General features: G+C 45.2%; 1 protein-coding gene across 1 annotated transcript in view; it reads right to left on the minus strand.

Annotated features, from left to right (window-relative positions):
* LOC114663947 (copine-4) overlaps window positions 1-23,574 on the minus strand; it is a 391,714-nt gene that overhangs the window by 100,027 nt on the left and 268,113 nt on the right. The window contains exon 7 of the mRNA XM_028817904.2: window positions 18,669-18,767. Coding sequence (XP_028673737.1) covers window positions 18,669-18,767 — 99 coding nt within the window. The remainder of the gene's footprint in view (window positions 1-18,668; window positions 18,768-23,574) is intronic.

The following is a 23,574-nucleotide window of genomic DNA, read 5'->3' on the forward strand; positions in this document are numbered from 1 at the left end:
TCAGTCAGGAAGGAGAAGGAGTTTCTCTTAAACTGACTCTGAGTTGCAGGAGCAGGAGAGCGAGTTGGGGGCCAAGGTAGAGGAAGCCCACTGAGGAATATGTCAGAGATGTCGTGAGGTGGATGGCTCGTATACGACGAGCAAGACGTGAGGTTGGTGGCTCAGGCCATCGAAAGCAGCGCTAACGGGACTCCCTAGTGTCGGCACGTCACACCATTGGTGATAGAGAAGAGTTGACAGTGGCCACTGGGAAAACCTTAGAGTCCATGGGGGTGCCAGAGTGGGGGTCTTCACTGACTAGAGCAGAAAAGGGAAGAAACTTTGGATAATGATGGGTGCACATGGTCTTAGTGACACTCCTTATGGGTTGCCCCTTGGCATCAGCTAAAAGTTAGCAGTGAAGGTGGTCTTACTCTCAGAGACTCATTTTAAGGAAGACGTTTTACTGCTTTGCAATTTTAATTCTTTCCTGATTTCATCCACTTTTCTCTTTTGTACCGACCAGAAACATTTTCATGGCTTATTTATTGACCGTTTCACTTAATGACTTGTCTACTTTGCTTCCGTTTTTAACAAAAGGCCTTTGTTTTATGTCACCTCTATGCTCCTTGTTAGGGGGTCAACCACCCATCTGAGTGTCTGGCATGTCCTGTCACAGAGACCTCTGACACTCACTAGTGCTTCAGAGAGCTTAAGAACAACCTCATTTGACTTCTGCTCTCCACCGCAGGGCGCTATATGACCTGACATCATCCTTTTAGCCTTCTTCATCACTTCTGTCCACCACCTGGATGTAAATAGCGACGAGTCCACTGGGACTTCTGGGTCCTTCTCATATCAGGTACTTTCAAGTTTTAGACCTGGCATTATGTATTCAGCTCTCACATTTTTACGTGTAACACTTTACATCAAGTCAAGTCAAGTTAAGTTGGGGAGCATGCACTGGTACAGTGAGTTGCCGCACCCACAACATGACGAAACAACTCGGTATCCCAGTTTGCAACCCCCCAGGCAGACACGCGGTCCAGTCCCACACTCTGGAAATAACCCTCTATCTGCCGCAGCCAGGTGTTACGTGGGCGACCCCTTGGCCTGGTGCAGCCACTCGGGTCCCCAGCAATGAGGATCTTACCCTTGGGGAATCGTGCCACATGGCTGTAGTGCCGTAACTGACGCGCCCTCACAATGCAGGTTATGTGCCTCATTCAGGGCTCCATGAGCAACACAAAGTCAAACCAACGGTCCCCAAGGATTTTCTGGAGAGACACACATGAAGGAGTCCAGTCTTCATCTCAGGTCACTGGATAGCGTCCATGTCTCACAAACATATAGCAAGACAGGAAGCACCAGGACTCTAAAGACTTGGACCTTCGTCCTTTTGCATAGATATCAGGAGCTCCACACACCCCTTTTAGTGACCTCATGACCTCCCAATGCTCTCCCACTCCATCTACTGACTTCATAGGAAGATTCACCAGAGACATGAATGTCACTGCTGAGGTAAGTAAACCTCTCAATGAGGTCGACACTCTCTCCGTAGACAGACAGACTGCTGATGGCCTTGCCCAAGAGGTCATTAAAGGTCTGGATCTTTGGTTTTTATCAGGACCCTCACAAGCCCAGACACTCAGACCCCTCGCTCAGTCTCTCGAGCTCCCGGATCAGAGCCTCCATTGACTCCATCAAGATCAGTGAATCTTTCAGTGAATCCACGAGCCAACCCAACACCCAGTCCATACAAGCATTGGACAGAGTAAGAGCAGAACACACCACTGACGGACTCCAGAATCAACTGGGAAAAACGCAGAGGTTCTGCCTCCACTCTGCACAGCACTCCCAGTGCCAGTGTATAGGCTGGCCATGATATCCAGCAACCTCGAGGGGATCCCGCGAACCCTCAGGATGTCCCACAGGGCATCTTGATCAACTGAGTCGAACGCTTTACAAAAATCGACAAAGGCTGCCAAGAAACTCTACCGATATTTTACATCAACTGACATTAAATTTAATTGTCCACAAATCTACCCAAGCCTGTACCCAGTGCCAGTGATGGGTCATTTTGTGCCCTTGGCCAAGCTTATTAGTGTGCCAACCAACTGATCGGTAGCTAACCTGTGTGGCTGGACCCCTCCCCAGAACCCCCCACCTCCAAAACCTCCCATTATAATCCGTGCCCTAGGTGAATGCCTAATGCGCCTTAATGGTTATGCCGGCCATCCCTGTACGCTCTCCAAGCTGATTCTACGTTAAATGTCCTTCCACCAAGTTTGGTATCATCTAAGCTTAACTTAACCAGCTTCCTAGCCCGTGTCGCAGGTGGCTGGTGGGGCGACCCGGCTGGGACACCCCGGAGGACCAGAAGAGGGCTAACGCCTTCCCCAGACCACATGGGGGCAACCACCCTGGTGCCTATGGGGACCATGGGTACAGAGCTTGGAAGCTCATCCCTGTAGGGGCCCGTGGTCACCACCAGGGGGTGCCCGGATGCCTTGGGAGCCCTGGACCTCAGCACTTCCGCCACACCCGGAAGTGCTGGGGGGGAAGAAGATCGGGGACACCCGGAGTGCTTCCGGGTACACAGCTGGCACTTCTGCCACACTGAGGAGTGCCGGTGGAAAATTACCAGGAAGCACCTGGAGCAGATCCGGGTGGCTATAAAAGGGGCCACCTCCCTTCATTCAGGACTTGAGTCGGGTGGAAGACGGACGAGGTCTGGAAGAGGCAAAGAGGCATCCTGAAGAAGAGAAGGCATTGTGTGTGTTGGCCAGGACTTTTGGGGGACTGAGGAGCAATATTGTAAATATCCATCCATCCATCCATTTTCCAACCCGCTGAATCCGAACACAGGGTCACGGGGGGTCCGCCGGAGCCAATCCCAGCCAACACAGGGCACAAGGCACCCACCGCAGATATTGTAAATATGGGTAATGTAAATAAACATGTGTGGGGTGATTTAAACGTGTCTGCCTGTCTGTGTCCGGGTCATGTCCCACACCTGATCATTTATTATATAATTTAAAAGAGGTGGGCTGTACTGGAGCTAATGTGTTCAGAATACAAAAGAGAGTATCCAGGATTCTGCTCACGGTACATCTCTGAAGATATATTCTAGAATACAATGACTTTATGGAATTTAATACTGAGTTACTTTGAACCTACATCTCTCTATTATAAAAAAAATAGACAACGAGATGAGACTTTTTTCCTTTTTTTAGACGCAAAGCGGTCGACGACAGCCGCGGATTCTGACGGTTTCTATTTGCTTTTTTAGGTGAGCTAAACTCCTCCATAAATTTTGTTCTCCTTATCCAGTTTTCTAAGAAGTGTTTATTGTTGCTTTATATTTGTTTGATCTTTAATGAGTAGCAGTTAAGTAATTACTTGATGTTTTAGTAAGCAGCACTATACATGGTGCAGACAATGTAAAACGGTTTGTGACTCACTGCGGATTCTGTTGGCTGTTTGCTTTGTAGCCTCTTGATCCTCATTGCTCTTGAAATGGACAATAAAGGGGGACTTGAAAGGAGATCTGTGGCGGACTTTATTAGATAGATAGATATTTGTGAAAGGGGCGGCACGGTGGCGCAGTGGGTAGCGCTGCTGCCTCGCAGTTGGGAGACCTGGGGACCTGGGTTCGCTTCCCAGGTCCTCCCTGCGTGGAGTTTTGCATGTTCTCCCCGTGTCTGCGTGGGTTTCCTCCGGGCGCTCCGGTTTCCTCCCACAGTCCAAAGACATGCAGGTTAGGTGGATTGGCGATTCTTAATTGGCCCTAGTGTGTGCTTGGTGTGTGGGTGTGTTTGTGTGTGTCCTGTGGTGGGTTGGCACCCTGCCCGGGATTGGTTCCTGCCTTGTGCCCTGTGTTGGCTGGGATTGGCTCCAGCAGACCCCCGTGACCCTGTGTTCGGATTCAGCGGGTTGGATAATGGATGGATGGATGGATATTTGTGAAAGGCACTATATAATAGAGAAATGTGAAAAGCACTATATGACTATCAGAACAGAATGACTATCTTCTTCTTCTTCTTTCAGCTGCTCCCATTAGGGCTTGCCACAGTGAATCATCTACTTCCATATCTTCCTGTCCTCATCATCTTGTTCTGTTCTGTCACCCCCATCACCTGCATGTCCTCTCTCAGCACATCCATAAACCTTCTCTTAGGTCTTCCTCTTTTCCTCTTCCCTGGCAGCTCTATCCTTAGCACCCTTCTCCCAATATACCCCTCATCTCTCCTCTGCACATGTCGAAACCAACGCCATCTCGCCTCTCTGACTTTGTCTCCCCTACCGTCCCACCTGAGCTGACCCTCTAATGTCCTCATTTCTAATCCTGTCCATCCTCATCACACTCAATGCCAATCTTAACATCTTTATCTCTGCCACCTCCTGTTCTGTCTCCTGTGCCACCGTCTCCAGCCCATATAACATAGCTGGTCTCACTACCGTCCTGTAGACCTTCCCTTTCACTCTTGCTGACCCGTCTGTCACAAATCACTCCTGACACTCTTCTCCACCCATTCCATCCTGCCTGCACTCTCTTCTTCACTTCTCCTCCACAATCCCCATTACTCTGTACTGTTGATCAAAAGTATTTAAACTCCTCCACCTTCACCAACTCTACTCCCTCATCCTCACCATTCCACTGGCCTCCCTCTCATTCACACACATGTATTCTGTCATGGTGGTCCTACTGACCTTCATTCCTCTCCTCCATAGGGCATATTTCCACCTCTTCAGGGTCTCCTCAACCTGCTCCCTACTATCACTACAGATCACAATGTCATTTGCAAACATCACAGTCCACGGGGGACTCCTGTCTAATGTCCTCTGTCAACCTGTCCATCACCAAATAAGAAAAGGCTCAGAGCCGATCCCTGATGTAATCCCACCTCTGACCCTCCCTACAGTAGACCTCCCCACTGTCACACTTCCCTCATACATATCCTGTGCAACTCTTACATACTTCTCTGCCACTCCCGACTTCCTCTTCCAATACCACAGCTCCTGTCATATTCTTTCTCCAGGTCCACAAAGACACAATGCGACGCCTGGCCTTCTCTGTACTTCTCCATCAACACCCTCACAGCAAACAATAAAGCAAGAAAATAAAAAAATAAAAACATTCTGACTTGGCAGTCCCAGTCCCCATGAGATGTTACAAGGGCAAATTATTGTTGATATAACAGAGCCCCAGTCACATTTCTTGACACACTTCTGCTGAATGATTTTCTGGCTGAAAGTTCTCTGCTCCACTGCTACCTCCAGCAGGTCCAGAAGGCGTCCCTTAACTGAAATTCCCCTTTTTAGTTACCATGTTGATTCGGTGGACCCTTCTTGAGGTGATGTCACCAGCCCAAACACACCACAGCATAAAAATTTCACAGGCCATCACAGAGTTGTTGTAGATGTGAAGGACATCACTTCCCACATTAAAGGAACGCAATCTCCTAACAAGTAAAGAGCCTGCTCTGCCCTTTCTTATATAGTCACCCTATGCTATGAAACCAGTCCAACCTGTCAACCCCCTCTGAACTCATCTCTTACCACAATATAACAAACTCCTAATATGAGACTTCAATCCCTGATGCTGTCTAGTCCAGTCCAGACTTCCTCACTAAGTTGTAGGTCATCATCTAATTGAAGAAGCCTTGCATTTAAATTCTGGTTTGTGTGAATAGCTAATGACATGTCATCTGTGCTCATCCTGGGAGATCGTTCCTCTGCCTATGAAATGGTCAACCATCAGATCCACCTTGCTGACTTTAGCATTACTGGGACTGCCCTCAGCTGGTTTCTATCCTACCCTTTGGGCAGATCCTACCATGTTGTCCCCTTGGATCACTGCTGGGTCCCTCCCGTCTTCTGTCTATACATCTCTTCACCAGGCCCCATCATCCAATCTCATGGTTTCCTTTATCAGGGCTATGCTGATGATACCCAGCTGTATCTGTCATAGACTAGAGCCAGAATTTCTCCATGTCTTTCTGATATTGCAACTTGGATGAAGGTGCACCATCTCCAGCTCAACCTGGGCGAAGACAGACCTCCCTGTTACCCTAACTCTTCCATGTAATTCAGCACCCCATTTTCTGTTCAGCTCGTCTCACCCACCAAGTCAGTACACAACCTTGAGGTGGAGAATGGTGACCACCTCTCCTTCTGGGACCACCTTGTAATGGTCTCTCAGTCTCAGTCTCTGTACAACATTTGCAATATCAGATCAGATCTGACAGGATCTGCAGCCCAACTCCTCGTCCAGTCCTTTGGTCTTGTCATGTCTGAATTACTTGCAGCTCTCTGTTGGCCGGAGTGTGTGCACTGGCACATGTCACCAAGCCACTGCAGATGATTCAAAATGCAGCAGCAAGTCTGCTATTCAACTAGCCATCATTCCACTTTTCAAGTCACTCTATTGGCACCCTGTAGCAGGACTTATGGTATAAAGTTCAGATTCTTCATTCTTGCCTACTAGAACAAGAAAGGAAAAGTCATCTCTGATGGAGGATCGCAGGAATTGTCAGGTAGAGGGGGGGTCCTTTTCCCGGATTGGCTGTCCCAGCGCTGACTTAGCAGTGGAATGGCCAATAGGGGGAGGCAGCTTGATGGGCGAGGTCTTCATGACTCTGAACAAATCCAAATCATATTACGTGATACTATCTACTGTTGAATTCTGCTCTGTATTTGTAAATATTTCTATTGCACTATTATACTCTATTGAGGATTACTTGTGTTCTGTTTTGTATATTGTATTGTATTGACCCCCTTCTTTTTGACACCCACTGTGTGCCCAACCTCTCTCTTTGAACTGCCTTTCCCAAGGTTCTTCCATTTTTCCCTGCACAGATGTTTTTTGGGGAGTTTTTCCTTGTCTTCTTAGAGAGTAAAGGCTGGGGGGGCTGTCAAAAGGCAGGGCCTGGTAAAGCCCATTGCCGGAACTTCCTTGTGTGATTTTGGGGACTATACAGAAATAAATTGTACTAGCCAACCCGCGGCGTAACATATACCGCATAATTATGTATTGATGGGTGAACACTTGCTGAACGACACAGTTGTCCAAATGGCGTGGGTTTGTGGATACCACTGTGAGTGAATGAAAAGATGGACCTCTGGAAAGAGCAACATACAATTGTCCGTGACTGAAAGCGGATCGTCTGTGATGATGAAGGCCATGCTGGTGAAAGTTACTTCGTCGGGTAGGGATAAGTGTCAGTACTTGTAGATTAAGGTGTAGCGAGTCTTCGTTGTTGATGCTTAATATAGCTTGCGTACTGAGTTGTTCCGGAGTCACAGTTGAGAAACACTTTTTTTATGTCTTTTAAGCACAGGGAAAAAAATTAACATGTGAAACATCCGTAATGTAATAAGCCACCAAGAAAAGTAACATTGCAAACAATGCACGCTACGATCGAGGCCGTGCATTCTTTAACTGCCTTGTAGCGCAATGGTAGTGCTGCTGTTTTGCAGTAAGGAGACTGTGGAAGATTTTGGGTTCGCTTCCCGGTTTCTCCCTGTGTGATAGCGCTTTGAATACTGAAAACACCGGTATATCAATGTAATGAAGTATTATTATTCTTATGCGTCCAGCGCTCTCTCTCTCTCCCTGCGCGCGCTGTATGCGTGTGTGTTGTCGCTCTGCTTCTCTCTCTCGCGTCGCTGCACGTGTTCCTGCAGGCATACCAGTAAGTGAATGAAAAGATGGAACTCTGGAGAGAGCAACATATTACTGTCCGTGACTGAAAACTGGTTTTGGCAGATACATGCACATCTTTTTGAAAGTTTGGGCCCTGTGCCTTATTAATTGTCATTGCAAAGGCAAATCTAACAGGAAATTGTCTTCGTGTTAAAGTAAAAGGCAAATTATCCACGACAAACAAACTGTTTTACACGCTGCATACCAACCCGCGGCGTAGTATACGCCACATAATCACGCCGCTTTTTTAATGTTTTTTAAGCAGAGGGAAAAAATTAAACATTTGCAAAATCCGTAATGCTGCTTTCAGTAAGTACAATGCACACGCGTTTAATTTGTCAGCCACTTTTTGCCAGCTTTCTTTTCTGGTTTGGGCTGCTTTTGCAGTATTACCGCTTGTGCATATTAAATCTTGAAATCCTTCGAGTAACTAATTAACTAACTAACACCCACCCACCCAGCTTGAGAGAAAAAAAATGTGCCCGTTCTTTCATCATTTTGTTGCAGCCTATCAAAGACTTGCTGATCATGTTTTCTAGACTCAATATACAGTGGAACCTCGGTTCACGACCATAATTCGTTTCAAACCTCTGATCATAAACCGATTTGTTCGTGAACCGAAGCAATTTCCCCCATAGGATTGTATTTACATACAATTAATCCGTTCCAGACCGTACGAACGTGTATGTAAATATATTTTTTTTTAAAGATTTTTAAGCACAAATATAGTTAAGTACACCATAGAATTCACAGTGTAATTGTAAAAACATTGAATAACACTGACATAAACACCCAGGCTCCCTGCTCAGCTGCACGCACAGGCTCTCTCTCTCTCTCTCTCTCTCTCTCTCTCTCTCTCTCAGCAGCACGCGAGCCTCCCCAGCCCATACCCCCCCCTCTCTCTCTCTCTCTCAGCAGGCACGTGAGCCTCCCCAGCCCATACCCCCCCCTCTCTCTCTCTCTCTCTCTCTCTCTCTCTCAGCAGCACGCGAGCCTCCCCAGCCCCATACCCCCCCTCTCTCTCTCTCTCTCTCTCTCTCTCAGCAGCACGCGAGCCTCCCCAGCCCATACCCCCCCCCCCCCCCCCCTCTCTCTCTGTAACATTGCAGCAGTTGTATAAACACTTTTTTTTAAAATGAGTTTTAAGCACAGGGGAAAAAAAAGGAACATTTGAACAAATCCGAACTTTATTTAAAAGCCAACCAAGACAGTAACATTGCAGGAGTTCACCATTTTTAATCAGGCGACTGACAGTAGTGGAGTCAGGCACAAAGAAGGTCAGCTGCTGAGAAAAGCATCTCGACTGTTGCAGGGCGGTGAAGCAGGTGAGACGCTAATGAAAAAGAGGCACAGGGCTTATTGGTTTTTAAAGACTGCTTCCTTCATTGTGTTTTAACCTCAGTTTTTAAAGGATTGCGCGGCTCTCTCTGTCGCGCTGCCTGTGTGTGCCTCTGTCTCTCTCTCTAGCGCTGCCTCTGTGTGAACCAAGGTTCCACTGAGGTTGACTAATGAAAAGTCAACGTGGCTCAGAGCTGCATGTGGACTGTGGCACAGACAAACAGAAATGACGGCATGTTTCCGAGGCGTCGCGTCTGAGTTGGTGGCCGTGGCTCTGCGAGTTGCCGTTGTATCCAATGGTCTTACAGTTGGTGGCGCGTGGCTCCTTCCTGCGTGCGCCATGGGTGTCTTACTTGTCGGCGGCTTAGTAAATCCACGCCCCTTCCGGCGTGCTTTCCATGGGTGGCTACTTGTCTTCCGGCTTAGTGAATTATATATATAGATTGCGGTTTATAGGACAGTCAACAGGTCAGCGCCTGTATATGTGGAGACACTTGGGAGGTCCTCTGTCCTTCTTGCCCACTCAAGTCTGCTGTTGAATTGCAGCTGATGATGCCACCCCTGACATCAAATCTCAGTCCAGACCCTTGCTGGTGGAATGAGTTTCCCACCTCCCATCCAAACTGATCATTGTGTTTAAGAAGAGCTTGAAGACTCTTAAGTTTGATGGACTTCTGTCTCACTCATGTTAGTTAGCTGTTAAGTTTTCTAACCTACTTGCTTGTATTTTGTTCCGAGCTCTTCACTTGTGGTGATCAATTTTGCCTCCTTGTCCTGTCACGCTTGTTCCCAAACAGCGCCCCCAGACTGATGTCTACTCAGAAGTCTCTTTGGATAAAAGCATCTGCTGAGCAAATACATGGAAATGTGAGTGGAAGTGAGTGTAGGCGCACCCATTAACTTCAAACCCCTTGATGTTTGCCTACAGAGAAGTCAATGGGTCAGCACCTAGGGAGATATGGGTGGGGTGCTATGCTCCTTCTCGACCAGTCAGATCTGCCAATGATAAAAGTTTGGTGATGCCATATCTGCATGGTATCAAGTTTCAGTCCTGACTCTTTTCATAAGAAGCTCCTAGTTTGGTGGAACAAGCTGCCCACCTCCATCCAAACTGATCATCGTGTTTAAGAAGAACTTGAAGACTCTTACGTTTGATGGACTTCTGTCTCACTTATGTTAGTTAGCTGTTAAGTTTTCTAACCTGCTTGCTTGTATTTTGTTCTGAGCTCTTCACTTGTGGTGATCAATTTTGCCTCCTTGTCCTGTCACGTTTGTTCCCAAACAGCCCCCCAAGACTCATGTCTATTTGGAAGTCTCTTTGGATAAAAGCATCTGCTGAGCAAATACATGGAAATGTGAGTGGAAGTGAGTGTAGGCACACCGAATAACTTCAAACCCTTGATGTTTGCCTACAGAGCAGTCAATGGGTCAGCACCTTGGGAGGCACGGGTGGGGTGCTGTGCTCCTTCTCGACCAGTCAGATCTGCCAATGATAAAGGTTTGGTGATGCCATCTCTGCATGGTATCAAGTTTCAATCCTGACTCTTTTCATAAGAAGCTCCTAGTTTGGTGGAACAAGCTGCCCACCTCCATCCAAACTGTTGACCCCCTCATTGTGTATCATTGGAGTCCATGGGCTTGAATAAACGTGGTATGCCAGTGGGTTAAGAGGGTGCACTATGACTACCCAGAAGCCTTCCTAACTCTAAGTGCAGTCTTTGAGCAGACTTAACTTCTGGTTCCAGGCCCCGCCCTACCTCTGACCTCACTTCCGCCTTCAGCCCCTTGGACACACCCCTTCCGCCTGACTGACTATAACACCAGCCACTTTGTTTTGTTTAGCAGTCCCATCTTGGACTCAGTCCTAAGTGACTAGTCTGTCCATCAATGCGACTGATTTATTTCTTGTTTTCCAAATTAATGAATATACGGGGTGGAACCCCAACCCCTTTTTTACCTTTATGGCTCTTTTCTCACAAGTTTAAGAAGTGATTGTTCAGTGGATAGCCGTCAAATTGAAGATGGTTTGATGAGGTCACCTCTGCTCGGTATCCAATCTCAATCCTGACTCTTTTCATAAGTAGCTCCTAGTTTGGTGAGACAGGCTGTCCACCTCCATCCAAACTGCTGACCACCTCAATGTGTCCCAGAAGACTCTGCTGTTGGATGAGCGTCCGCCTCAGTGACATCAGTTGGTAGGTTTTGTAACCTGGAATTGTGACTCACTTGTATTTTGTTCTGAACTTTCCCTTGTAATGCTCATTTTTAGACCCTTGTCCTGTCACATTTGTTCCCAAACTGTCCCCCAGAGAGATGTTTACTCGATTACGTTGATCTTTTATGAAAGTTGCTTTGAATAAACTCATCTGCTGAGCAAATAAATGGAAATGTGAATGTAAGGGTCTTCTGAAGGGCGCAGAGTAAGGCAGAAGTGTGTTTTGAACCAGAAGTCATTGACTTTGAAGCCCACAGCCGTTGCTGCCACACCACATTTAGATGGCACACACCATATGGTCATTCATTACAAGACAATCTACAATCAGCAAGTAATGAAAAATGTGAGAAAACCGGAATAAAAACCAACAAGAATACAAGAAGAACAAGCCAACTCCACACAGAAAATAAAGCCGGAACTCAGTTCTCTGGACCTGTGAGATGCAGCCCGTAACCAGTGTGCCACTCCAGATGTGAACAGATCTCTGTTTTTTAATATATTTTATACACAGTCAGATGGGTCGTAGATATAAATGTTTAATCTTCAGATTTGGCAGAGACGTGCTCAATATCCCGCTTTTCAGGAATTAACGCCCCGTCTTATTTTAGAGGGTCCCAGTTTGACTTCCTGATTGAGGGTAATGTGCTTTTCATTTCCATGCAAATGAGTCTTTAGGCGGAATTAATAATTAAAAGGTTTCCTCCAAGTGAACTTTAGCAAATTTCAGCAGCAAACAATCTTTTAATTATTCTTTCATCCTTTTAAAAAAAAAAGATAATCTTTCTATCCACTCATCTGCTGGATCTGCGGCTTTATATCTGAGGTCCTGGGGAGCAGAAATGGCCATTAGACAGAAACCAGCCTTGGACACCGCAACAGACCACTGAAGGAAACACAGAAACACACCGCAGTGTAACTGTATATAGTGCCTTTCTTGGTAGTGCAGGGGTCAGCATTGCTGCCACATGGATTCAGCTTTCTGTGTTCAAATTTCATGCCCAGCCATCTGTATTCATTTTACATGTTCTCCCATTGGCCATTAGGACATTCCCCCTGAATCCCAAAGATGTGCTTGTTAAGCCGATTTGGCAATTATAAAATTGGCTCAGTGTGGAAGAGTGGGCTCTGTCACTGACGGATCCCCTGCCCACTGCCGTGTCCTGCCGGGCACCTACACTGAGCCCCAGTGGCCCATTACAGAAAAGTGAAGTGATGGATTGGGGTCACACAATGAGTCAGGGGCATGGACTGAACCAGCAGTCCGGGTGAACTTTAACAGCTGAGCCACTGACAGGCACCTGCCCTTTGGTTCTGTTATCTTACTGGAGGTACTGTAGGTGACGTGAATCACACAGGGACAGACGTGAGTCAAACGTGCGATCAGACAGCCTGACAGAAAGAGACGACTGGTGCTACATAAGTGGAGCACAACCAGCAGTTATGTTTTATAGTGCGCTTTGATACTGAGCACCAGCTCTTTGGAGTTAAACAAGTACAGGACTTTATTTAAAATACTGCATTCTCTTATGGTATCTATCTATCATATAGTGCCTTACATATCTATCTATCTATCTATCTATCTATTATATAGTGCCTTTCATATCTATCTATCTATCTATCTATCTATCTATCTATCTATCTATCTATCTATCTATCTATCTATCTATCTATCTATCTATCTATCTATCTATCTATCTATCTATCTATAGTGCCTTTCATATATATCTATCTATCTATCTATCTATCTATTATATAGTGCCTTTCATATCTATCTATCTATCTATCTATCTATCTATCTATCTATCTATCTATCTATCTATCTATCTATCTATCTATCTATCTATCTATCTATCTACCCATTATATAGTGCCTTACATATCTATCTATCTATCTATCTATCTATCTATCTATCTATCTATCTATCTATCTATCTATCTATCTATCTATCTATCTATCTATCTATCTACCCATTATATAGTGCCTTACATATCTATCTATCTATCTATCTATCTATCTATCTATCTATCTATCTATCTATCTATCTATCTATCTATCTATCTTTTTGAACAATTATACAGTGGCTTTTCTTACCATTTGATATATATCTATATACTGTATATATATTCATTATATTATACCTTTTCTATAATTTATACTAGGGGGCTCTGCCCCCTGCTCGCTTCGCTCGCCAACCCCCGGTTCATGGGTAACCCGCAATAGATAAGAGATTATTGTCTGTCTTGGTAATTGTTACATATGTATCATGTTTACCGTCACGACATCTGTAGGCCTATGTAATACATGTAAATGACAATAGCAGTTTAATTGTTATGTTATGTAAGTATAGAATGTCTTTGAGTTTGCGCAGATCTATGTATGAGATATATTGGAGTGTAAAGGTGTAGATGACGCACAAAGTATATCTTCATACACCACATTTGTAGTAAAGATGGCGTGTTGTCCTTGAATGAGTTTTCCTTGGTATGGAGTCATTATAATCTTGACGTTAACGTCACATGCATGCCGAACTCTTGAGAAGGCTACATAAAGTTGTCCATGTCTAAATACAGGCTCAGAGAGGTAAAGGCCGACTCTGTCCATGGTCTGTCCTTGGGATTTGTTGATTAGGTATACATTGTTTACTGTTAGTAATATGGATAATTGCACTTACTGTTAAAATTTCCTATTTCCGTTAGTTGAACTCTTTTGGAGCGGGACGCGAAAGCCTCTTCTGTTTGTGTTTTCTGTGAGTACTTATAGTGTTGTATTACTGTAATGTGATTTACATATGCTGTGAAGTCCGGATCTTCGGGGCTTCTGTACTATCTCGGCTTTTTGCTTGCGGTGCTTTAGAAATGTGTTGTAGGCGCCTGCACCTTCTGCACTATGTCGGGTTTGACTATGCTGTGTAGTGTGGACGTGTAGGGTTTTGTACTCTCTTGAGAAGGCTACATAAAGTTGGTTAAGACTGTGTTGTGGTAATCCTGCCGGGTTAATGGTGTTTCTCGTTTTGGAGCCGTAACCGTGACTCCATTAGTTATATGTTGTTTACTGTTAGTAATATGGATAATTGCACTTACTGTTAAAATTACTTATTTCCGTTAGTTGAGCTCTTTTGTTTCTGAACCGTGGCTCCTTCGCTTGCGGTGTATAGGCGCATGCACCCTCCGTACTATGTCGGGTTTGACTATGCTGTGTTTTCTGGACATTTGGGGCCTCCGTACTTTCCCTGGTGTGACTGTGGGGTGGGACGCCGAAGCCTTTTCTGTTTGTGTTTTCTGTGAGTACTTATAATATTGTCTTACTGTAATGTGATTCACATATGCTGTGGAGTCCGGATCTTTGGGGCTTCTGTACTATCTCGGGATTTTGCTTGCGGTGCTTTTGAAGCACGTTGTAGGCGCCTGCACCTTCTGTACTATGTCGGGTTTGACTATGCTGTGTAGTGTGGACGTGTGTCAGTCGAGCTCTTTCTTTTTGGAGACGTGCCTGCTTTGCTTGTTGCATTTCAGACGCGCGTTGTAGGCGCCTGCGTTCATTGATTCTATCCAGGCGGGCTTGTGGTTTACCATTCTCGGTTAGCCTGTGTTTTCTGTGGTTGTACTGTCAATATTGTATTACTGTAATGTGCTTAATATTGTATTACTGTAATGTGATTCACATATGCTGTGGAGTCCAGATCTGTGGGGTTTCTGTACTATGTCGTGTTTATGCTTGCGGTGTGTTAGGAGCGCGTGGACCATGCTGTGTAGTGTGGACGTTTAGTTCAGAAGCGCGTTGTAGGCGCCTGCGACTTTCGTACTTTCCCGCGCCTTCCGTACTATCGTTGTGGACCTGTGGGGCCTCCGTAGCCTCTTCCATTTGACTCTGTGGTGCAGCGCAGAATCCTCTTTTTTGTGTGGCTGTGTTGTTAGTCGTTAGCTATGGGCACGTTGTTGCTTCATTTCTTATTTACGTTAGTTGAGCTCCTTCGTTTTTGAGCCGTGACTCCTTCGTTTGCGGTGGATCAGACGTCGCTTGCGGTTTATGAGACGCGCGCTGTAGGCGCCTGCACACTATGTCTCCTGGTCCCATCGCCGTGTACTTGGGTCCGTGCCTTCCGGTTTACCATTCTCGGTTAGTAATAGATAGATAGATAAATAGATAGATACTTAATATGGATAACTACCTATGTAGTGCTTTTGTATTATATAGTGACTTTCCTATCTATTTTTCCATCTGTCATGTCTTTTTCAACTATTATGTAGTGCCATCCCTACCAATATATATACATACACACATATATATATATATATATATATATATATATATATATATATATATATACAGGGCGACATGGTGGTGCAGTGGTAGCGCTAATGCCTTGAAGTAAGGAGACCTGGGTTCGCTTTCCGGGTCCTCCCATAGTCCAAAGACATGCAAGTTAGGTGCATTGGCAATCCAAAATTGTCCCTAGTGTTTGCTTGTTGTGTGGGTGTGTGTGCCCTGTGGTGGACTGGCGCCCTGCCCGGGGTTTGTTTCCTGCCTTGCGCCCTGTGCTGGTTGGGATTGGCTACAGCAGACCCCCGTGACTCTGTAGTTAGGATATAGCAGGTTAGAAAATGGATGGGATGGATGGATGTGTATATATATATATATATATATATATATATATATATATATATATATATATATACACACACATACTGTACATTGTATAGTGCCTTTCCTGGTTGTTATTGTGCGGTTGTGGTTTGCTGAAAGTGCTTTGGTACTGTGTTGTGGCTTGTGGGTTCACGGGGAAGACATGCCCTCCAGCTGAAGAAAAATAAAAGTCTTTGTGTTTTTACACATGCCTCCGAGTGAGTCTGTGCTGGGTCAGGCGCTATACAGTGGCCCAATTCACACTATCTATGTTATACTGTAGATATCTATAGATTTTCTTCTTCTTTCGGCTGCTCCCATTAGGGGTTGCCACAGCGGATCATCTTCTTCCATATCTTCCTGTCCTTGTCATCTTGTTCTGTCACCCCCATCACCTGCATGTCCTCTCTCACCTCATCCATAAACCTTCTCTTAGGTCTTCCTCTTTTTCTCTTCCATGGCAGCTCTATCCTTAGCATCCTTCTCCCAATATACCCAGCATCTCTCCTCTGCACATGTCCAAACCAATGCAATCTCACCTCTCTGACTTTGTCTCCCAACCGTCCCACCTGAGCTGACCCTCTAATGTCCTCAATTCTAATCCTGTCCATCCTCGTCACACCCAATGCACCGTCTCCAGCTCATATAACATAGCTGGTCTCACTACCATCCTGTAGACCTTCCCTTTCACTCTTGCTGATATCCGTCTGTCACAAATCACTCCTGACACTCTTCTCCACCCACTCCACCCTGCCTGCACTCTCTTTTTCACTTCTCTTCCACAATCCCCATTACTCTGTACTGTTGATCCCAAGTATTTAAACTCATCCACCTTCACCAAACTCTACTCCCTCATCCTCACCATTCCTTTGACCTCCATCTCATTCACACACATGTATTCTCTCGTGGTGGTCCTACTGACCTTCATTCCTCTCCTCTCTAGAGCATATCTCCACCTCTCCAGGGTCTCCTAAACCTGCTCCTTACTCTCGCTACAGATCACAATGTCATCAGCAAACATCACAGTCCACAGGGACTTCTGTCTAATCTCATCTGTCAGCCTGTACATCCCTGATGTAATCCCACCTCCGTCACTCCTACTGCAGACCTCACCACTGTCACACTTCCCTTGTACATATCCTATACAACTCTTATGTACTTCTCTGCCACTCCCAACTTCCTCATACGATACCACAGCTCCTCTCAGTCACCCTGTCATATGCTTTCTTCAGGTCCACAAAGACGCAATGCAACTCCTTCTGGCCTTCTCTAAACTTCACCATCAACATCCTCAGAGCAAACATCACATCTGTGGTGCTCTTTCCTGGCATGAAACCATCCTGCTGCTCACTAATCATCTGACTTCTTAACCGAGATTCCACTACTCTTTCCCATAACTTCATGCTGTGGCTCATCAATTTTATCCCCCTGAAGTTACTACAGTCCTGCACATCCTCCTTATTCTTAAATATCAGCACCAGTACACTTCTTCTCCACTCCTCAGGCATCCTCTCACTTTCCAAGATTACATTAAACAATCTGGTTAAAAACTCCACTGCCATCTCTCCTAAACCCTTCCATGCTTCCATAGGTATGTCATCTGGACCAACGGCCTTTCCATTCTTCATCCTCTTCATAGCTGTCCTGACTTCCTCCTTGGTAATCCGTTGCACTTCCTGATTCACTATCTCCACATCATCCAACCTCTTCTTTCTCTCGTTCTCTTCCTTCATCAGCCTCTCAAAGTACTCTTTCCATCTGCTCAACACACTCTCCTCGCTTGTGAGTACGTTTCCATCTTTATCCTTTATCACCCTAACCTGCTGCACATCTTTCCCATCTCGGTCCCTCTGTCCAGCCCACTGGTCCTTTTCTCCCTCCTTAGTGTCCAACCTCTCATAGAGCTCATCATACGCCTTTTCTTTAGCCTTCGCCACCTCTCTCTTCACATTGCACCTTATCTCCTTGTGCTGTTGTCTACTTTCTGCATCTCTCTGACTTTCCCACTTCATCTTTGCTATCTTCTTCCTCTGTATACCCTCCTGTATTTTCTCATAGTTCCTTTCATATCTATCTATCTATCTATCTATCTATCTATCTATCTATCTATCTATCTATCTATCTATCTATCTATCTATCTATCTATCTATCTATCTATCTATCTATCTATCTATCTATTATATAGTGCCTTTCATATCTATCTATCTATTATATAGTGCCTTTCATATCTATCTATCTATTCATTATATAGTGCCTTTCATATCTATCTATCTATCTATCTATCTATCTATCTATCTATCTATCTATCTATCTATCTATCTATCTATCTATCTATTATATAGTGCCTTTCATATCTATCTATCTATTATATAGTGCCTTTCATATCTATCTATCTATCTATCTATCTATCTATCTATCTATCTATCTATCTATCTATCTATCTATCTATCTGTCTGTCTGTCTGTCTGTCTGTCTGTCTGTCTGTCTGTCTGTCTGTCTGTCTGTCTGTCTATCTGTCTGTCAAGGTGCCCTTCGTTTCTGTCTCTTATATAACATTGCCTGTCTCTCATATGGTGCCTTTCAAATATAATGCAATGTCATTTTATTTTATTTATGTTTTTGTGCCTTCATTTTGTCTCTTTCAATGAAGCAGTTGTTCTGCTCCAGTTCGCTCTTTCACGAACATTCTGGAGTGCTGACCTGCCATGTGCTGCCTGAGATGTGTTTGCCATCTCTTTAAATCCCCCACCGGAGACCCCGTAGGCCCCTGACCAAAGTCGACGAGGTTACTACAGTTTGGCCTACCTGTCTCCCGTCCATGGCTCCTCGCATTTCTTTAAACGTTGAATGGAACTCTCCGATGAAGTCGTGCTTCCCATTGGAGTCCCAGTCCCAAACAATTGCCTGCAAAAAAAAAAAAGAAAAGCAAACAGTTTAATGTTACCCTCTTGTCTAAAAACAAATCATTTCAGGTCTGCTCCACAGTTCGTCAGCCCAGTTCCATGAAATGCTTCTGATGAAAGATTAATAGAGCCAAGAAATATTACTGTGGCAATTAAACTTTTATGACACTTGTGAAATATTGATACAAAGCACCAAGGGTGATTTCTCAGTACTTTAGTACGACCGACATAAAAGGAATGCCAGGCTGTGCTCAAAATTCTTTAACAGGCCGACCTGTCGATTTGTTGTCCTTTCTTTTTTTTCCTTGGGAGAAAAGACACACACACACACACACACACGGAGAGGTTAGTAACGAAGTGCCGAGGAATGACGCGTCCTTTAAAGGCCGGAGCTCCGCCAATTCCCCTCTTTCACGTGTCAGTTCCACTCTAATTGCTGTCCGAGAGGTAATTGGGAGCTGCTCGATTTCAGTTTTAGCTCCACCCGTGTGGTCCTAAACAAGTCACCCTGCAATAGCTGAGGCCCTCTTTGACCGGGCAGTCGGCGCCGAGCTGAAGGATTGAAGTGGTTTGTCAATAATTGATAGAGGGATGGATGCACGGCTGGCGGATGCTGATACATAATTTACTTCCCAGGGCTGTCATTTCCTATGGAATAAAAGGACTGTGTAAATAAAAACAATTGTCATCGACTTGGTGACCGTGTGAGGAGCTCCTTCAAAAAGTAGTCAAGAAAAATGGAAAGTGAGGACAACACAGAAAGACCAGCTAATGGGACCCCCTAGCTGGCACATTTCTCATTTAAAATTGCTCAAGCGTTGGTCTTTCGCTCACTTCTCAAATTCTGAAGCCCTGTTGTTTTGTCGTGGTGGGGTCATACGGTGACCCTTTTCTTCCCCTTATGCTTATATATATGCATATTATATTTTTAATTAGCTATGCCTACCTGTTGAAGACAAGTAATGGAATACATTGAGATCTCGTGCCCTACATGTACCCTCTCCATTCATTTTATGTCTGTCTTTGATATTCTCACGAGACCCCACTTTTTTTGCCCTACATGTACCCTCAGCATTTCCTCAGTACCCTCGTGTGTCTCAACCAAGGCAAGATTAAGACCCCCAAGAGAGCTGATCACACTTTTACCAATGCAGTGTGTGGAGACCGCTTCATTTAAAGCAATGAGGCATTTCGACGTGAGACTCGATCGCTTTACCCCTCACCCACTCAAAGGGGGTCCTTCTTGGTTATTTCATCTCACGGACTCATATTGAGTTTGGGGGCGGTCGATTCCACTCTGTAATTTCGCCTCAAGGATACTTGATTGTTACATCGAGTGGGTGGGGGATCGATCACCTTGGTAATTACAACTTCTGGATACTCAATTTCTTCATTTTGAGTTATTGTTTAAAAAGTCCCCTGCCCACCATCCTGGAGTGGCACATTTTCAATTCTTTACAAACAGATGCTTATATTTTCATAATATTTTGTTCAGAGCAACAAGAAGAACTGAATTTACAGGACACTTACGGGGGCAATTAACATCAAAGCATCTTCTCTTCTTTCAGTAATCTATCACCTGTTTCGACGTTTTGCCTCGGGCCACATTGATCATCTTATCACTTGGGAACAGAGATGTGTAAAGACCCAAAACTTTGAGCAAAGTCATCCATCTTACACAGGGTTGTCTTAACGTATGGGCATAAACTGGCCGGGGGTCCTAGGAGCATAGGGGCCCACCATGTTTCTGTGCCTATGCGTGTTTCTGTTTTACTATTGTGAGGTTTCTGAACTCTTTCAGGACCCCCCCCTCCCCCCAACAGGATGACACAGAGATACGTGACTGCCGCGTCTGTGAAGGACTGCTTGTCTGCTGCCGAGGTAACCACAGGTTCGCAGCGCAGCAGCATCACGCCATGGAAACAACTACGAGCTGATTGAGATGGCGCAATACGCGCCTGGCGCCGAGTACAACTTACAACTTCAGGATACTTGATTGTTTCATTTTTGAGTTATTGGTGAAAAGGTCCCCTGCCCACCATCCGGGAGTGGCACATTTTCAATTCTTTAAAAACAGATGCTTATATTTTTATTATATTTTGCTCAGGCCAACAAGATGAACTGAATTTACAGGACACTAACAATGGCAATTAACATCAAAGCATCTACTCTTCTATCAGTAATCTATCACCTGTTTCGACGTTTTGCCTTGAGTTTGCTTCGATCATCTTATCACTTGGGAACAGAGATGTGTAAAGAAGACCCAAAAATTTGAGCAAAGTCATCCGTCTTGCACAGGGCCGTCTTAACGTATGGGCACAAACTGGCTGGGGGTCCTAGGAGTATAGGGGCTCACCATGTTTCTGTGCCTATGCGTGTTTCTGTTTTGCTATTGTGAGGTTTCTGAACTCTTTCAGGACCCCCCCAACAAGACAACACGCCGAAACGGGACTGCCGCATCTATGGAGGGCTGCTTGTCCATTGCCAAGGTGACCTCAGGTTCTCAGCACAGCAGCATCACGCTGCGGTAACAACTACGAGCCAAACGAGATCACACGATACGCGCCTGCTTCCGATGGGTGACGCAAGGAACATTATAAATGCAGGAAACAGTATAACTTGGCCACTGACCTTGCCCCGACTATGCCCGTTCTCCCGCTGCAATTAATAAACCTGTTGTTCACTGTTTCAAGTTGAATAAAGTTAGTTTTGCTAAGTACTGAGACTCGGTCTCATGTTTTAGGGTGCGAGACAGGGAGTCACATGTCACAATATCAAAAGAGGGGCCCCAGCGCTGTACTTTGTCCGGGTGGCCTAAGATGCTGGTAAGATGGCCCTGACCATACGGACAGCCAGCCAATCAAGTGTGTGCAATATCACATGTCACGAAGTCCCACCTGGAATCTGAACATAAACATGGCTTTTCCGAGGGGCTTAGAGGGAGAGGGCGAAGGTGACGTCAGGGGCCGAGACATGTGTGACTGTTTTGTCTGAATGTCAGTGAAAGCATCTTATGAATTACATCGTTTGCTAAATCAAAATCTTCGACATTTTCCATTAGCTTTTTCTAAAGACTATTTCCAGACTGTTATTATTTATTTTCTGTCATATCTTGTTCTATTTGGTATTAGTACTCATTAATAAATACCATCTTGCTTTACTTTGTTGTTGTATCTAGAATGATTGAAATAATAATGTGACGTGATTGGCTGTAGGGAGTGGAAGCAGTGTTGGGGTGGAGTCTTGGGGGAACCCACTTTTTAAGGGCTCGGGGGACCTCCCTGGAGAGAGAGCTGAGTGTCAGGGATCAGGGTTAGTTAAGGGTACGTGGAGAAAAAGGGAGTTGTTGTTGGAGCGAGAGAGGAAAACCGCATTAGGCTGAGAAAGGAGCAAACAGTTAAAGGGCAGGTAAGAGGTAGATAGGACAAAGGCAAATTTATTGTTATTATTTTGGAGGTGTCCCCGTGACCCAGACAACAGAGCACCATTTATATCGCGGCATATCACTGTTTCTCTTCTCGGTACTCAAATGTGGCACTTGGTGCCACGGCCCACCTGCCAAGTTGTTTTGCCTGCCTAAGGTGAAGTCATCCCTGATAGAGGATCGCAGGAATCATGGGGTAGAGGGGTCCTGTCATCGGATTGGCTGGCCCAACACTGTCTCAGCTGTGGAATGGCAGCTTGACGGCTGAGGTCTCCAGGACTCTAAACAAAACCAAATCATATTATGGGATATCATCTACTGTTAAATTATGCTCCATACTTGTACATTTTTAAATTTTTTTTACTGTATTGAGAATTTCTTTTGTTCTGTGTATTGAATTGCCCCCCTTCTTTTTGACACCCACTGCACGCCCACCCTACCTGGAAAGGGGTCTCTCTTTGAACTGCCTTTCCCAAGATTTCTTCCATTTTTTCCCCACAAGAATTTTTTTGGAGTTTTTCCTCAAGGCTGGGGGTCTGCCAAGAGGCAGGGCCTGTTAAAGCCCATTGCGGCACTTCTTGTGTGATTTTGGGCTCTACAAAAATAAATTGTATTGTATTGTATTGTATATGAAATAAAAAGCCAGTCGGCATTTGGAAGACTTCCCCCTGACAAACGGCTCCTGACTGTGTTTTATTCGATGGGACGTCACAATAAATTGAAAATGAAGACACCCACGTGGAGAGTTTGTCGTGTTCCTTGCTCACGTCGAGAACTTTGATTAAGGATCAATATGCTTTATTATTAGTTTTAGTGCTTTAAGCTATGAAAAGCCTAGGCCTGGAGCAACTTTAAAAAGACACCATTTACTTTGTTAGAGAGGCTGCTTGTCCTTCTCACTTGCTTTGTTTCGAGTTTTTGTGAGTCAAGCAGTGAGCCTAGGTCATCCCGTTCTCTGAGGAATCAAGCAGGCAGGTTTTGTTTTTAAGGATGCAAGTGCTGATAGAAGACCGAACAAACTGCGTGTAGGACCTTTGCCTGTGTGAGTGAGGAGCAACACTACTGCTATGGACCGCAAATGCCTGCAGAGAGTGGGAAAGACTTCTGAGAAGATCACCAGGACCCCACTGCCCTCTCTGCAGAGCATCCGCAGGAGAACTGCCTCGATCCTCAGGGACCCCCAACATGAACTGTTTACACTTCTACCTTCAGGCAGGAGGTATAGAATTAGGAGATGCAGGACTTCCAGACTAAAGAACTCTTTCTTTCCCAAGGCCATTAGACTCCTAAATAACTGACTGGAGTTTATAACCATGGGCCACCTCAGTCTATCGACCTCACACAACTGTAACTGTATTTGACTTGTCCATCACACACCTACCTG

The sequence above is a fragment of the Erpetoichthys calabaricus genome, chromosome 13 (genome assembly GCF_900747795.2).
Source record: "Erpetoichthys calabaricus chromosome 13, fErpCal1.3, whole genome shotgun sequence".
In the NCBI taxonomy this organism is placed as follows: Eukaryota; Metazoa; Chordata; class Cladistia; order Polypteriformes; family Polypteridae; genus Erpetoichthys; species Erpetoichthys calabaricus.